Here is a 19,298-nt window from a genome sequence, read left to right on the forward strand (position 1 = left end):
CCCGTACCCACCCTGCTGATAGGCAAGATGGACCTCGCTTTAAACTTACAAAAGACATGCTACATTGTAAAGCGAGGTCCACCCTGCCTACCGGAAGGGGAGCCGAAGGCCCCTCTTGCACTCTTCCCCGTGTGCGCGCGCGTGTGCTTCCTGTCTATGCATGTACTTTGATATATTTCAAACTTTTTTATATTTCAAACGATTAAATTAGAAGAAAAAGTTACTCAGAATTATGTCCTTGACAACATATATCAAGATCAAGGTCATTGAGGCTAGGTCCCCTTTTCGCTATATTTACCAGAGCCATGAAGGCACGCACAGGCGCAGGGTCAGCGCATATGGTTTTATAATCGTAATAGCCTAATAATTGACTATCAAACGTTGTAATTAGACTACCAATCACCACCAAACGATTTTGTCTTTCAGTTAAGACAAATTTGAACAAAATTGGTTAGTAAATAATATATTTGTTCGGCTAACTTTACAGCTTCCATATATAAAGTCTGCACAATGCTTATGTATATGTTAATAACATTGTAATTATTTTTATCAGTTTAACTTCTGATACGATTCTCGTACCGGGGAATTCGGATATTGAACTGATTTTTAGAAAATTGAACAGATAAATAATGTTAGATTTTCACTTATTCGGATACTTTATGTCTGAATAAGCAAAAATCATTCGTTATTATCTTATTTAAATTATTGAAAATATAAAATGAAAATTAACTTCCACCCATACAGCACCGCAAGATTGCAATAACATTGCAGCAACATTTTTCTGCAAGATTGCAATATTGCAGAACCATTGTGGAATGTTGCTGCAACGTTGTTATGATATTGCAGCAGAAATATTGCAATATAATATTGCAGCAACATAACAATATAATATATATGCAATAATGCTTTATGTATATTTATCGACATAATATCCTTAACATATGAAAAAAATTATAAGAAATTAGGCCTATAAAAGTCAGGATCTAGCGTGTATATAGATTTTCTGTATTATAATAATAACGAAATTATAAAATGTAAATTTTTCAGTACACATTCGACTTTCTTCAGTGACAGAGAATATCTAAGAGAAATAAGAAAAAACTCAATTTGCAATTGTGTAAATTCACAATTTCTTTGTATCCGAAATATTCAGATATCCGGATGCAAAAAGATTGTGGTGAATTTACGCAACGAGTTTACAACGAGTTTTTTCACATCTCTCTTGTCTTTATATAATCTCAAAATTTATTTATTAAAATCTGAAGTATCTTTTGCATATTAGAAAATTATTATCAAATTTTTGATTTTATATAAGAATGGAAACTATTAAAAGAATTCTTAGTTCAATGTCTGAGCCCCTGTATTGGGGTCATATCATACAACTTAAATTCACAAAAATAGTTATTATATCTTTTTAATCTTACTAGCCGCTCTTTGTAAACTTTATATAATTATCATGACTAAAAATTAAATGCGGAATAGATAGCGCAACATGCGCCGCATAGTGGTAAACGAATGAACTAGCGATTATTGAATACTTTTTTTGTAATATTTTCGGAATGTTGCTATAACATTGCTAAAGTTATATTGTAAAATAATGTCTTTGCAATATTTCTGCAACATTAAACTGCAATATGCAATATTACAATGTTGCAGCAATGTTGTTGCAAGCTTCAGTGCTGTATGGGCATACAAATAAAATTTTTAATTTTATATATTAAATTTATGTAAAGTTACCTATAATATATATTACATTAATGTGTGTTATTATATATCATTACTGTAATTAGTTTTAATTTTGCCACCAAACAAACATTAGAAAATGATGTCCTGTGAATGGGATATATTGATATGTCATGTGCGCGTCTCATAAGACCTAACTTTTAGAACGTTTAATTAATCATTTTGTGATCAAAATTTAACCAACATACAATGGATATCTTCATAATATCCACTGAATATCTACAAAAATATCCATTGAATACTGATGTAGATGTCCAGTGGATAATATTGGCATGATCTGTGGATATTTATAAGATCTCGTATTGCGAACATTTGGATATTTAAAGCATATCTAATAGATGTTTTCTGCATATTTATGGATATCCTTCATGCACATTAAGAACATTCAGTAGATATCTACAATAATATACATTAATTTCTGTGTGGGTGGTTTTAAAACGGATAGTACATTTGGTCACGTGGTCGATGTAGTTAGATAGACAAGAACAGATCTGAGAAGCGACAACTCTCGCAGTCCTACATTTCTGGCCGCCAATCAGCAGAGCCGTGCGCGTTCCAGTATGGTATATAGTTCAATGTCTGAATGAGATAGATTCCAGTTTCTTGCTGCTAATAGCATGATAAATTATATGAATTCGGTCGAGATAAAAGAAATTATGTTCTGATACACTTTACTAATACTGAAAATTGATATTTATTTACATTATACACAATAGATATTATTATTAAACAAAAAATATATAAAACATTACCTCCCTAGCAGAATATTAGAATCTAATTAAGGATTAAGGGATGTAATTTTCATAATTTTTTTTTCTGCATGTTTATAACATACTACTCCTTTAAATCATTTCCTACTTTTAACAATAGTTTTTCAAACTATGTCATTTTGTGATTTAGGAATCCCTTTTTGTATCTTATTTATTTGAATATTTCGACCATCCAAAATCTCTTGCTGTATTTGTATTTGTATTTTATTTTAATTTACACTGCCAGAGTAGTAACATTTTATAATATATTTTTAATTAATAATAATAACACACACATATCTATTATACTGTATAATAAAATAAACGAAATAAATATAATTCTGGGAAACAAGATTCTGCGCAGACGCTTAACGCTCGACGCTCGACACTTGACGCTGCCATGTAAAAGCACCTTTAAGCGGGAAGCACACACTTTTACATAAACGCATAACCACAATCATAAGAAAATTGATTGGTCCATTTTCTTAAGCGGGGAGCACTCACTTTTGCATAAGCGTATAATCACAAGTATAAGGAAATCGATTGGTCCATTTCCTTATGCATAACAAAATTGACCAATCAATTTTCTTATACTTATGATTATGTGCTTATGCAAAAGTGTGTGCTCCCCTTTATGCATAACGAAATTGACCAATCAATTTCCTTATGCTTATAATTATGCGCTTATGCAAAGGTATGTGCTCCCCGCTTTACTTTTTATTATTTCGTAACATTTCAATATATCCCTCACAACACCGAACATTGCAGTAAGATTATAGAGAGATTACAAACTTACACATTTTAATGAACATGTTATTAGTATATACCACTAATTTTACAATAAAACCATACTTTATAATATTGGCGCAACGCGCGATTGCAAATGCGTCCATTTTCGTATCTGAATTTCAGTCATGAGAAGTATATAAAGCTTGAAAAGAGCAAGTGTGACAAAAGATTAAAAATATAATTATTTTTTATCAGTTCAATATTATACTGATACAATCCCAACGTAAGAAATTCCGATATTGGACTGATTGTTTCTTAGATCGGGCAAATAAATGAAAAAGTTTAAATCATCCATACTAAAAAAAAAATATATATATATATATACATATACTTTTTCAATATTCCTAAAAATACACTAATAAATAGTTCGTTTTATTTAATTTTATGAATTTTTTGCGAGATTCCATATTAAAGAAAAAAAAAGTTTGAACTATTAAATTATTATTGAAAAAACGATTGAAGGTTATTGAAAATCAATAGTATTTAATCGATTTTTGCTAATATAATATTTTTTTGGAAGGGTTCCTTATTGAAAATAATATTAGAAAGTTTCTGTTGTATGAATATTAATACAACGTTACGCGCAAGGTCTCTGGAATATTAATGAGATGAATTTGGACGAACATTTTCATATTGCTGGAAGGTTAATGACAGGTTTAGTAATCTCCGTGGAATGTTACTACCTTACAATTTAAGATGACTAGAATCTTATTGGGATGTTGATGTGCTATGAGGGTATAGTCGATATATAGTCTATATGTTGATGTTTGTAACAGTTATTGTTTGTTCGTATTAATTATCAAAATGCAAAATAAACGAGAAATTTGTCAAAGATTATGTTTATTTACATTCACAAGCAAAAGTTAAGTTGGCTCTACTAAAATATCAATCTTTCTCGCTTCTATTCTACTTTTAGTGGAAACGATACGTTAAATTCGATGCGTACCGAAACAGAATCGGATTAATATAGACTACTGTAATCTTACATTATAATATTTCTAAGGGCGAACATTTCAACATTGCCATAGGCTTGCAATAACATTGCAGAAACATTTCGCAACTTCTATGCAATATTACAATGTTTCAATGTAAGGTCTATGCAACGTATCTGCAATATTTCGGTGCTGTATGGGATTTGGCAAATTCTTTTAAATTTAGATTATTTAAAAGTATAAAAAACGTAAAGAATAATTTCTTTATTTTTTTACAAAATATATTATCTGGGTCAAAATAAAAAAAGAAAAAATCGCAAATTTTTATATTGTTTTTCCCTATTTGCATTATGTTTACCTATTCTTAAAAAAAAATTTGGCGATTATACCATATTTGATAAAGCAAAGTTTTAGCTTTAAGAATCTTTTTTGGAATTGCGGTATAATAATTTTTAACGAAGTCATGAACAATCAAAGTCAAAATACTCATTTTTTATTTAATCGGTGATAACTCAAAAGGAATATTTGGCAACTCAAAAATTAAAAAAAATCTGAAACATTTGTATTATTATAGAGTAGTAGACTCTAATAATGAAACAATTTTTTGTTGGTGCTAAAAAACGGTTTTAGGGGTGAATGTAATCCCTTAGAAAAAATCGGTTTTTATATTCCGAAGCGAATATCATCGAAACGAAAAGAAATATGAAAAAATTGTTTAAACAAAAGTTTTATGGTTTCAAATGTACTTTACAATGGCGTATTTGGATTTTTTAAAAATGGTAAATTTTTTGAAATATTTCTACCTATCAATATTTTTTTTGAAAAATTTTTAAATTATATTAAAGTTTATATTGTGCCAAATTCAACCATATATGATAAAGCTATGTTACGGAAATTAATTCTTGAGAAATAAAATAAAGACGTATGCTATTTATACTAATCTTCTTCGCTCGCTGTTTCATGATGTCTTATCTCTTTTTTCTTTTCTTCGTTTTTTTTCTAAGGTTTCGCAATACACGATAACGATGCTGAATATTAGTAATAATATTTATAACCCAGTTACGTAAATAATCTTTCTATACTATATACATTATATCATAATAATATATAAAAACGGAATGAGAGTCTTGTATTATTTGAATAATATTAAATTATTAATTAATATCATAATTAAAAAAAAATATTTTGCAAATTAAATTTTAATTCAAGATGTAGAAGCATAATATACGAAAAATGTTTAAATATTTTATAAAAGTTTTCCATCAACAAAAATTAAATTAATTTTAAAACTAAATTAGGTTAATTATCAAAATATTATTTATTCTATGTAATTGTTACAATAATGTGATATTGTTCAAAGAAATGTTTAAAACAAAAATATTCTTTGCACTATGCACAACGTATAAAAGCTATTTTACTACAAATACTGTTTCTACAAATGTTTCTCTTCTTTAAAATAACAAAAATTTATTGGATTATCAAACTTTTCAGGCCGCGTTGATAAATATCCATTTTTATATCAACTATATTTAAATATATTTTGAAATTTTTGAGAAGAAAGTTGATTATGTGTTAAACTTTGTAGTTTTATTATATTATTACATAAATGTAAATTTATGTCATAATTATTTAAAATAATATTATTAGAAAAACATCGAACAAAATTTTTCCAAATTCTAAAACCAAAAACATCTAAAAGTTCTACAAAAGCAGTTGTTTTTTTGGTATTGTTAAAATATTTATTTGTTTGTCTGCTGATATAACTTCTTTTAATTGTTCCGGACAATATCCATAAATCAAGCAGTAGTAGACTTTATTCTCCAATATTTCATAAATATACTTCTTTGAACCAGTTTTTGAAATGTTGACTTGTGAGTTTTCCAAATTTTGAAGCCGCAATGTAAACATTAATAGGTCTAAAAAGAGTTTCTTCTATTCATGGTCCAAATTTTTCACTAGATTTTTTTAGTACTATCTATAGAGATGAAAGAAGATGTCCATCTGCAGATATAATGGGCATAATGGTATATGAGTCATAGAAAATAAAGATTGGATAATAGATTCGACTTTCTCTCCCATTAGTTAATGTTCTTCTAGAATGTATTTTGAAATTAAAGTCGCTTTCATCTGCATTATAAATTGATCCTGCACCGATAACATCAATATGTCCCAGAGAGAAACATGAAGTCGAATAGATGTATATAGTCGACATCTATTCCACACGTCTAAGATAGATCGACTTTCGCTTCTAGATAGACGTCATGGTGGCCTCGTTTAGATGTTTAATAAATATCTCATTTTCTGACATATTTTTGACGTCAAAAATAAGACTAATTACAGTGTTAATATATGATAACATATTAATGTGTAATGTATATAGATAAATCTAAATAATTTAATTTATGAAATTAAAAATTTTGTTTATACGGAAGTTAACTTCTAATTTTATCTTAACTAAAGACAATAATGAATAATTGTCATTTATTCGGACACTTTATATCCAGAGCGGGCATTATCTATCCGATTTTATAAAAATCAGTTCAATAATTTGCCTGTATCGTATCAGAAATTAAATTGATGTAAATAATTGTTATTAGTCGCCTTTGCAGGCTTTATATACACTTCATGACAAAAACTTGAATACGAGTATATAGAATAAATCTTAAATCGATATTCACAACTATTGTTACCTCTTTTCTCTCTTTCTCTGCGATGCTGATTGATTATCCCGACGCTATGCTATGCATTTTATATTCAATAAAAGTCTGTTATAACTGAGCGACAGTTTAAATATTGACATTTGACAGTTTAAATATTAAATGTGTGTATAATTTTTATTTAATTTATTTTGAAGAACGGAGAACTAGAATTAATATGTATAAATAATTATATACACATACACACAAAATAAATAACGCGCTCATAGCGCGCGCTTATAGTGTTCTATTATAAATATATGTATACTACATTAATAATATAACTAATATAAAGTATATCCCCCGTTTTTGATGCTATTTTGGCTTTAAAGTACAAGATTCTTTACCCTGATTAATCAATCAAACGGTTATTCAAAATATTTCATTGACGATTTAATAATGCAATATATATATAAAGTATTCTTAAAGTGACTATCTATTTTATAAATAAATAAATAAATAAATAAAAATAAATATTTATATATGTATATGTATATGTATACTTAAAATTTAAACACAAAATACATACTTTATGAATTCAATTTAATTATTAATTTTTACGGTTACCAATATCCTTATAGATTTAAACTGATTAATCGATCAATTGTCAAAATACGCTAACAATTAAACTTTTATAAATACATGAAAATTGTATACGTTTATGTACATGAAATATAGAAAATAATAGATAACCATTATTTATTATGATTTTAAGCACGATTTCATTTTCAAAATTTTTTTGATGGAATTTTGTATAAAAAAATTAAAAAATTCTATAAATCAAATCAATAATAATGCTTTTCTTATCATATACAGGATTTTGAGATACAAAATTTAGAAAGATTTTTAATGGAATGATATATAGGAAATATATAGGAAGTGTGTTTGCGCTAAGAATCATGCCAATAATTTATTATAAATTAAATATTAATAATACATTAATGAAATACATTAAAGGCTTTAACCAATTTTTATAGCATTTAAAATATTTATAACACATATTAATATAACAACAAGTTATTAATATCTATTAATATCTATAATACATATATATGTATTCAAATAATAATTATATAAATACTATTATTATATATATAAACATTAATAATAAATTTATATTATTATAATAAAATTATGAGATATATGCTGTATAATATATTATATTAATTTGTATTATTAATACACACGTATTAATCTATATTTATAATTAATGAACTTAGAAAAAATATTAAAATAAATATACAAGTATTAGAAAATAATATAACAGATATGAAAAAAGTTAAAGGCAAAAACCAAAACATAATTTAAAATAAATTTCGAGTAAAGTACATTTCGATACATCAATGATTTTGCACATTATTTATATTCAGACGACAAATTAATTTTTATAATATTTACAAAGTATATTAATCTACACATTAAAAAATAATATTTTCTTGTTTACATAATTAATTGTATGATTTAAATATCTTAGAATTGCAGAATGATAAGAAAACCTGTAAATCGCATGCATGAAGTATCTTTGATAATGCAAACGAATCGAGTAATGATGATATATTTCAAGTTTTATATTTATAAGCAATTTCGATATTAATAATGCTTATTAAAAAATTTTACATTATATTATTAATATCAATATTAGTATATTTATGCATATACATAATAATATATTAAAACATTGTCTGTAATATTTAATTTTTAATAAATATATAACATCAATTAAATTATAACTTTTTCACACTTTTACTTTGTCTTTAATATTTTTATAATATTAATACTCTATTAATAATTATAAAAATAAATTAATTTATATTAATATTTATACATATTTATATATTTATACAATATACGTACATATATATACATACATATATATATATATATATATATATATATATATATATATATATATGCGTTGTTGATAAAAATATTTTAATTTTAAATTCGAAATAATATATTTACTTAATAAATTAAAAGCTATGTATATTTTACAAACAAAGAATCTAATTTAAAACAGATAAGAAGTACGTTTTTGAGTGTATTAATGATATTTGACACACTTCGTTTTCTATACAGATTTAATTGTAAAATTTAAGAAGCTTACATTTTTGTTTGCGTAAGTTATATGGATTAAATGTTTCTTGCTTATATATTGCATCTTGTAAAGCATCCTTGTAAATGCGAATGCATTATCAATATACTTTCTTGATAATAATAATAATAATAATAATAATAATAACAATAATATTATAAATAATCAATAACAATAATTGAAAATAAATAAGAGCTATATAGAAAATATTTATATTAGAAATAGATATTTGTGCATATGCGTGCTCCCGCATGATATGACACACGTCTGCGCTCTATTTTTCTTATTTTTTATTAATTTCATTAATACATAAATATTTGTGAAAATTTTTGCAAATCTTCGATTTGGGAGCGACGATTTTTTATCTTATTTTGAATTTTTAATAGATTCGCATTTGCTTCGTGTTCCTAAAACAAATCATATAAAAAATAATTTGTATTATCTAGTAAGATATGATGTAATATGATGTAATTATGAGAGAGAAAAAAACTTGATTAATATTAAAGTTTATTGTATATACACTGGCGAAGAACGATATATATTTCCACATGAAGCTTAATGCAATAAGAAAGAAGCTTTTAAATTTGTACTTGAACATGAATATGTGATTTTATAGTAATTTTATATTATTATGTATATAATTTAGATTTCTATTAGACATATATGTATAATATTAATGTATATATTCTCTTTTAAATAAAAATGCGTGTCAAATCTAATTAACAAAATACACAATGTTATTGTAATCAGTAGGAAGTTCTTATCAAATAAAATTTACCTTATTTTTTTGAGACAATATTTCTGTATTAAATTCAAAATGCAGTCTTTCTCTCCACAGATTATTCTTCACGAAATTTTCTAACTAAAATAAATCATTTTGATATTAACCGTTAACAAGTAATAATTCAATTGTTTTGTACAAATCATATCTAATATAAATAAATTCATAAAATGTTTACCGCAATAAGTTGTTCGTCATCATATAAATGATTAATAATGACAGTTAATGTTGCAACTGTGCTGATGTAACTATATAAAAATAAACCAGAATATATAACTATAGTAAAAAATTTTATATTTGTATATTTAAGAGTAGTATGCATTCATAAAAAAAATGTTTTTTATTTGTTACCTGGGTATTATTTCTTCGAAATTACTTAATATATATCTACGTAAAATATCGATTCTTACATATTTTGTGATAGTAGTAAGAAAATTGTTAATAGCTTGCGATCTTAAAATATAATCTTCCGGACTCGATTTCTTAATCACATTTGCTGTTTTGTTTAAATAGTCTTTAACGATATCAACGTTTTGAGTACAACTTAAAAATTTTGAAATTTTATTATCAGTCTTGTTTACCCACATATTATACAAGTCTTGCCAAATTGAGTCTGCTTCGCACAAAGACAAACCATTACGATATGTCCATTCTTTCCACCATGGCAAAAGTCTATAAAATATCAGAGAAAATAAAATTCTGTTATAAAACTTTAGCATATAATTCTATGTAATTTAATTGAATAACTTTTAATCTCAAACATTGTAAAATATAAGAAAGTCGGCATAAAAATGCTATATAAATGTAATATAAAAAATATTACTTATGCTTTTCAGGATCTGCAAAATGTTGCATTAATTTATTTTTGGCTTCTTTTAAACACTCCTGGCGACGTAATAAACATGCCCATTTTGCAGCCTCTTGCCTTAAACATTTTTTATGCTCATCTTCGTTAGAAACCTCTGTATAATTAATTTTCTCCAACATATCATGTAATGTATTCCGCATCATTATCTAAGAATTATTGTTAAATAATATGAAGTTTTATATTTATTTTTGTTACCATGCATTTGTTACTTTTTTTCTATATTCTATTTTATTTTTCTCTGTTCTATTTTTATAAATCATTACCAGACTACTAGATATAAACTCTGCAGTATGTTTGCAAATTTTTAAATAGCAACAAAGTAATGGAAAGAAAAAATGTGTATATGTTTTTATAGAAAATATGAAATTCTTTTTTTTTTAATTTCTAATTTTGATCTAAATATTATTATACAATTTAATGTTTTTTTTATATATGTTCTACTTTTTGAAATTATTCGATAACTGTAGGGATTATTTTACATGTATATCTATCTAATATGTGATAATTTTATTAAATATAAATCTAGTGACAATTACCCTCACAAAATGAAGTTTTGACCCGACAGTATCGATACTAAAGATGCTCGACATGTATTCTAAAGCTTTGAACACAGGATACCAGGCCACATAATCTGTCTCTTGCTGTAGATATTTTGTGATATCCCAGAATATGGAGGAATCAACTTGGTGTGTTAACATTAAGTGAAAAGCATCATCGATAAGTTGGGCACGATTGAGAACGTGTATATTTGCGTAATTGTCCTTTAAATACATTGTAATTAATTCCCAATTTTGAGAATCATAATTCACGCGATAATATCCTATTAAAAAATAATAAAATCTTTTTATTGTTTTTGGATTGGCTTGAATTTATTAAGAAAGAAATATATGAAATTAATCGTTTTCTCCGCAAAATCATGCAAACCTAAGTAATTTTAGAAAAAAATATATATATATATGGATATATGTATATGTATATATTTATACATATATGTATTTATACATATATGTAATATATAGTGTGAGGCAAATAAAGCATTGTAAGTTAATATCGCAGAAAATATAGGTTATAGAAAAAAAAATGTGAGATGAAAACTGTTTGATATTATTGGGGATGATAATAAGAGGGATTTTCTTATTGATTGATAAACTAAGGTCAAGGTCTCTTCCATTTTTTTTATATAGAACCATATGAATTTTTTTACGCAGTTTTGTAACCGTTACTGAGGCGAATTCAACGATCTATAATACAAGGACATAATATAACACAACTTCAATCAATTGTGAGATATTTGTTCGGACATTCATGGACGGACATCCTGTATACAGGGTAAGCCAAATAAAACGTTACAATCAAACGTTACAAGTTAACGAAAAATATTGGTTGTGGAGAAGAAGTGTGAGATGAAAACTGTTTGGTATTAGGTGTACAACTTTGCTTCCGCCGTTTTCCTATAGATGGCTTTAGCGGTAAGTAGTGATCGAAATAAATAGATCATAGACGTCATGCGATAAACTTGGGCATCTGTCAACATAACCCCATAGAAACATTAGTCGATTTGTGTCTGCATCATAAAGTTATTCTCGATTGAAAATGTCAGTTTACGAGTCAAATTCTCGTCATTTGCGGGAGGTTTTAATTTTCTGCTTCAATATGAGGAAATCTGCGGCTGAGGCTCATCGAATGCTCTCAAATACTTATGGTGAAGCCGCTATTAGTGAAAAAACGTGTCGTGAGTGGTTTCAACGCTTTAAGAACGGTGATTTTCACGTCGAAGACCGGCATAGCGGTGGAAGAGAGAAGGTTTTCGAAGATGCAGAATTGGAGGCATTACTTAATGAAGACTCGAGTCAAAATCAAAAAGAATTGGCATGATCATTGGGAGTGACTCAACAAGCAATTTCAAAATGTATAACCAGTTTTTTACAATAAAGCCTCGAATTTCGGAAAAAAACGGCGGAAGCAAAGTTGTACATCTAATATTAAAAATACTTATTTTATATAAAAAAATGTCACATTAAGATGTGAAATAATTTGAGAAATACTTAATAAAAAAATACTTTATTATAGTGTTTCGAAAAGGTCGCAAAAAGGATTATAAGAATATGCAATGAAAGATAGGAGATTCTATTTAAAAAAAATAATGGTGATCTTCATAATTTGAAAAAATTACGTAAAAAAGGAGTAAAAAAGTTTTTTTTACATGCACGTTATTGCAGACTAAAAACTGTGCCAATCTCTTTCTTGTAACTTTGTTTATGGTAATGTGAAATCTAATTACTTGGAATAAATATAAGAAAATAATATTTTTTAGTCAATATTTACCAGTTTGTTGTAAATTGAATATTATCCATTGATCGCTTTTGAGATTTTTAATCTTCCGAATATATCGTTTACTGGATTGCGCGACATCTGATCTGTTGTGGAGTAGCCAAATATCAGGCGAAGTATTGTTAAAATTCAATTGTATCTGCGTAGTATAAGTCAACGATATATTCAACCTCTCTGTTATATTGACAATTTCTATTGTTACATCCTCGATTTTAAACCGCGACTGATCATATTTTCGTATTACATTTATTACAGGATAATGCTTTTGATTCATCCAAGTTTTCAGTTGTTCTACCCCGTTTACGAGATTATATTTTTCTCGCCTTGTTAGTGAATCATATTTCTGACCAGAAAAATAAGCAGCTCTCAAGGCTGACCAGTAATCGTAGACATAAGTAAAATTATAATTACTAAAATTGAAAATTTCAACATTAAATTAAATAAAAGAATAAAATTATAAATAAAATAAAAATATTAGACGATAAAGCAAAATATATTGATAAAAAACAAAGAAATATTTTACAAAATATATATTATTATTCTTAGTACTTGCTTAATTTCATTTCATATAATTATTTTATATTATATAGTATGCTACTTACTGATCATATATACATGAACGCATAATGTGCCAAAATAATTCTTCGGTAATAGCATGTTGCAGCATACGCAATATAATGGGTACTATATATCATAAAAAAAAGAATACGTGATTAAGTATATTTAAAAATATATTTATTGCAACGCACGCGCGCGTATTCTTGTTCTATAAGTATAATTCTATATATATCGTGTACAGATTTGTATATATATATTATATATATATATATATATATATATATATATATACAGAGTGGGGCATTTATATTGAGATACCTAAATCTGTCTAAAAAATAAAGTAAGATAGAAAGCAATGTTTCAGACAAAAATTGTTCGGGTTCTAAAGGGGTCATAAGATGATGCCATTAGTTTGACCTTGGGTGGCCCATACCTGTTTGAAACCTTGAAAAATAAGTACATTTTTTAAATATTTTTGCAGCGCTACTTGATAAAAATTTTTAATTTCTTTATACTATTAAATAGAATACTATTAAATACTTAAATACAAATTTTGAGCTCAAAAAAATTTTTTTTCTTAAAACTTATGCGAATATTTGCAGATTTGTCTTTTCATGCACAATGTGCATGACGAATTGATTGCAAATTTTACACGCGAGTTTCTAATAAGATTCTACATCTGCCAATAAAGCCTTTTTTTTTAAATCCGGTTCCCTATTTTTTGTTATAAAAAAAAAGGTGGACTCTTTTTAAAAAAAACCGAAACTTTTCTTCAACATGTTGCCATTTTTTTGTTTTCTGAAATTGTGAAAAAATGTTTGAATAGCAGATAGCTATTGCAATGTTTAATAAGAAAAAAACTTGGATTTTTTATTTCAGATATGATCTACGAACGTTTTCATGCATATCGTGCAGCCTTCTACAATTTAGAGGAACTCTGCAAATATTCTCATAACTTTCAAAAAAATTTTTTTTTTGCACTGAGAATTTTTATTTAGATAGTTGATAATATTGTTTCAATATCGTCAAAAAATTAAAAATTTTTATCAAGTCGTTGTGCTGCAAAAAAATCTAGAAAATGTACTCATTTTTCAAGGTTTCAAACGGGTATACCCCTTTAAGACCAGAACGATTAAAATTGATTGCATAGGTCTTGAGATATTTATAACTATTAACAGTGATGTATGCCGCTTTGTATATCCAAGTATATACATACATAGGTATATGTGTATATGTAATATATTTTTTATAGTATAATATTTAATATTAATCAATTAATAAAAATATTAAGAAAAATAATTTTTTTATATATCACTTATGTTTAAAAACGATTTTACACAGACAATTCTTAATTATATTTACATTTTATATTTTCATACCTTTGAAGTACGAGATTATTTCAGAGAAGGCGGCTTGAAATACAGAAGACTGAGAATCAACATCCAAATGCATAACTTCATGCTGAATTTGGACCACGAACAAATCCATCATCCGAGTCTCAGGAAAAGTCTGGAGAGAAAATTTTAATGTGATTAAACCGATGTAAACTTGCAGAAAAAAACTCGCATTTACGATACGTATAGATCACATTGTGCTGCCTTCTAATGATAAAAGAATTAGAGAATTACATTTAGAGAATTACGTTTAGAGAATTACATTTTTGAAAATATAACAAGATATTATTAAAATAATGTGCATTATTTAATATTAAAATAATTATTCTCTTCAAAGCATTTAGAAAAATTTCTTTTTTATTACAGACTTTATTTTTATATTATTTCAATTTAAATCTACATAACATAAATGCCAGCTTTAGCTCATAATTACCTTATATTTCAAATTTAAAAAAAAACATAAGAATATCGAGTATATGCAATCAATATTCTAGTTTCATGGACTAAAAAGAGTTTAGAGTTACTAAAAATATTTTGCATTGTTGCCATATGTCAACAAGTATTTAGCGTACTAATAATCTTAGAGGTACAAAAATAACCTTATCGACACCATACGCTCCCATGAATCTAACAAAAGCTTTGTGCAACCACGGGATAGAACACCAAGACGTATTAAATACATTATGAAACCATTCTTGTGCTGCTTTATATCCTATTACACGCGCCACTTCGACTTTGCGTCCAGGTGGGTCTCTATCTTCATTATATGTAATATCTGATTCTCTAAAAATTATTTTTAAATAATGTGCAGTTAATTATGTGCTATGTGTGTAGTATGTTTTTAGTATATTTAATAAGATTCTCTCTTTATATAAAACTATTTATTTTGTATACAAGGAGCAGTCAAATATAAGCCGAATTTTTTACAGAACATTTCATTCGGTTAAAATATTTCCAACACACACCCAAATAATTTTTCTACATTGTTTCCACTAAAATCTAAACAATTTTGTCACTGGATTGACAGTTTCTTTATTTCCGTGTCATAAAAAATAGTGGGATGTATCTGAAGCCGAACTTTTTGACTCATCCAATATATTATCATTACTATATTAATTCAAGTATTAATAAGAATGTATACTCACAAAAGATTCATTATCAAAAAATATATGATTTTTATTTTTAATAAAAATATCAAATTAATTTATTATTTTCTAACATATATCGAGAGTAGATTTACAAAAATATTAATTAAAATAAAAGTACGAGCTGTGTTAAATAATTTATAAAATATTAATATATAAAATAAAATAAAATATTAAACAATTCATAAAATAATGCAATGCAAATAATATAAATGAACATTGTTCTATCAACATGTATAATTAAGTTTTGCATATGTTATTATTTTGCACTATTATTTATTGCAACTGACGTAAGTGTATAAATATTTCTAATTTTTAAGATATACTTGATTTTCAATAAAAATATATGTTTTTATTTAAACAAATTCAGATATAAAACACAACATAAATTATATTTTCTAATAAATTAAGATATCCTTTTATATTATCCGTTTACTCATATATTTACCTATAAAAAATAAGTCCCGAATTTATAATGTCATTATCCTCGTAATCCGGAATTACGATATTATCCACTTTGGAAATTATCTTTACATCTTCCCATTCGCGTTTTAAAAACAGCGTGATATCTGCCATGATACTTAATGCATACGAAAAATCAAAGAAACTATGTGATCTATATTGTATTGTGACATCATCAATTCCAATCTTCAGTTTAGAAAATTCTGATTTATTAGCCATAACTGCTGCAACCAGATAAGTCGGCATTGGAGGAGTGATATCAAAATATGTCCACACCATGCCATTTTCATCTGTTTCCTCTTCTCGCCTTAGCATATTCGATAAAACATTGTAATCTTTATAGTGCATTATAGAAATATTAAAAGTGGTTTTAAATGTCGGATCATCCCAGAATGGAAACATTCGTGGCGCGTAAGTTGTCTTGAAATGCGTTACAGGCGACCATCTATCATATTTTAAGAACAGAAATTATATAAAGATAAATTGTGTTTTACAAATATAAAAATGTTATCAGAAACTATAGAACTTATCGCGTAGTATGCAAAAAATAATTTGATATATTTTTCATCATATTATTATCATATTATATACTGTTTAGGGGGCGATGAGTGGCTTAGAGCGTTGAGTCGCGGGCTGACAAGTGCCACGTCCCGGGTTCGATTCCGCTCAGATCTCATCCCACCCATCATATATCTCTTTATAGACGAGAAGGAGGAATGACAGAGAAGAGAAGAAGGATAAAAAGGAGGGGAATAGGAAGGAGATATAAAGAGGGTTAGGAGTTAGGAACAAGGAAGAAGAGCAAAAAGAGATAAGGGCATAAGGATGAAGGAGGAAAGGGAGCGTGAGGAGCAAAGGGGAAGAGCAAGAGAAAGGGAAAAGGAAAGCGGTGTAGTAAAAGCGTGGTTTAAAGCGTTAGGTTAAGTGTAGGAGCGTCAGTTGTAAGAGCGGAAAATGTAAGAAAATGAAATATATATGTGGAAAATTGGTAAAGTGTAAGAGTATAAGGTTGCAACCCCATAGGGGAGTCAATAAAGACATACATACATACATACATATACTGTTTAACACATTATACACGACGAAATTAAACATGTTTTTCTTTCATATTAAAATTATTCAATAATAATACATATATTATATAATAATATTTCTTTGTGTGATAATTTACTATGACATATAATAATAATATTAATGTATTATTATAATATCTCATAGTAAATTATCACGCAAAGAAATATTATTATACATTTTTTTTTAATAATTTTAATATAAAAGAAAAATTTTTAATTTGTTGTGTATAATGTGTTAAACAGTATATATAATAATGTAAAATAAATAAATAAATATATATATATATATATATATATATATATATTTAATTTATTTAATATATATATTTTATATATATATATTTTTAATATATATATTTTAATATATATATATATATATATTAATTTATAAATATATATATATATATATATTTATTTATTTATTTAATAATGAAATATATATTTAACACTTTATAGAGAGTTACTAACGCTGTATTTTCACATCCTTTGTGGAATGTTTTAATTCCTCTATTATCCGCTAGAGTACCTATAAATCTTATATTTGAAGTATAATTTCCCCATAATATTTCCGTGAAATTGAGGTTAATTATATGCGTTTTACTATTACATAAATATGTTGGTTCAAAAATTTTAATTTCTCTATCATCTTCATCAAATCCTTCTAAAGATTTAATTAGCTTTATATCAGTTATGCATAGTTTTTCCGCATACAAATCTATCTTCTGCGTTAGTTGAACAATATTGATACTAGCATTGCATTCACCGTAGAATTTATTATCGTCAATATATGTTTTAAGCTTGATGTTATAATGCTCTGGTATTACATATTTCGATAAATTGTCTTCAGCAGTAACAAGAGCTGTCGTGACGATGAATGTTAAACTACAACTTAGTAGCAATTTTAGACACGCCATGTTAGTTTTTACTTTAAATATCTGCAAAAATTTTATTGAAAAAATGTATTATTAAAAAAAAAAAAATAAACAAATGAAATGCAACACAGTGTACTTTCTCTATAGTAAACAAATATGAAAGAAAGAGGGAATAAACACAAAACGTATTAAAGCCAATTATATTAAAAGAGATTGACTTACTACTTTAATAGAAAATTACTAAATTTTTGGTTAGAAAAAGAAGCAAGAGAGAGAGAGAGAGAATAAGATAAATAATGATAGTTCAAGATATAGAAATTACTACATAAAACATCAAAGGTTGAGTAAATTGCAAGCAAATGATTCATAGAAGGAAAGTACATGTAAAAATATGAGACAATATTACGTAATAAATAAATATAATAAAGTAATAAATATAAGTGTATAATATATACACATATATACATGCATACTTTGCTTTTGTGTCTAAATTTATTTCTATAAAGAATAATTATAATAATTTAATACGTATTTACTTGATTTTGTTTCTATTATGATGAATTATCTATTCTACACACAAATTTTATTATAATTTACTAGATGTTTTTATTTTACATTATAATTTTTATATTTTAAGTTAAATAGAAAGAAAGAATAAAAGTTTCAAATTTTAGAAAGTTTAAAATTTTTAAATACTTTACTTGATTTTGAAGATAAAACATAACATAATTTATATTATTTATGTTTTATATAATATACAATATAATTTAGATAATCTCAGAAGACAAATATAATAATAAACATAATAAAAAA

The 19,298-nt window shown here is 26.0% G+C and overlaps 1 protein-coding gene and 1 pseudogene across 1 annotated transcript; both read right to left on the reverse strand.

Moving 5' to 3' along the window:
• Nucleotides 1–5,531: 5,531 nt before the first annotated feature.
• LOC138943159 (uncharacterized) lies at nt 5,532–6,292 on the reverse strand (annotated as a pseudogene).
• A 3,653-nt stretch (nt 6,293–9,945) lies between these two features.
• On the reverse strand, nt 9,946–18,527 carry LOC138943042 (aminopeptidase N-like). The gene is made up of 10 exons (XM_070313561.1): nt 18,082–18,527; nt 16,527–16,985; nt 15,533–15,716; nt 14,919–15,048; nt 13,584–13,665; nt 12,976–13,391; nt 11,187–11,470; nt 10,606–10,796; nt 10,134–10,454; nt 9,946–10,030 (listed from the first exon to the last, which is right to left on the reverse strand). Exons 1-10 carry the CDS (start codon nt 18,525–18,527, stop codon nt 9,946–9,948), a joined length of 2,598 nt encoding a protein of 865 aa, XP_070169662.1.
• Nucleotides 18,528–19,298: the final 771 nt, after the last annotated feature.

Source organism: Polyergus mexicanus, unplaced genomic scaffold, assembly GCF_030449975.1.
Source record: "Polyergus mexicanus isolate NDT 795.1 unplaced genomic scaffold, iyPolMexi1.0 SCAF_25, whole genome shotgun sequence".
Classification (NCBI taxonomy): domain Eukaryota; kingdom Metazoa; phylum Arthropoda; class Insecta; order Hymenoptera; family Formicidae; genus Polyergus; species Polyergus mexicanus.

Coding starts and splice junctions, on each gene's coding strand:
- LOC138943042 (XM_070313561.1), bottom strand. CDS start 18,527: ATGGCGTGTCTAAAATTGCTACTAAGTTGTAGTTTAACATTCATCGTC. Junction 15,049..15,532: donor GAGCGTATGGTGTCGATAAG/GTTATTTTTGTA, acceptor TTTTCTCTCCAG/ACTTTTCCTGAGACTCGGAT. Junction 10,455..10,605: donor GCAGATCCTGAAAAGCATAA/GTAATATTTTTT, acceptor GATATTTTATAG/ACTTTTGCCATGGTGGAAAG.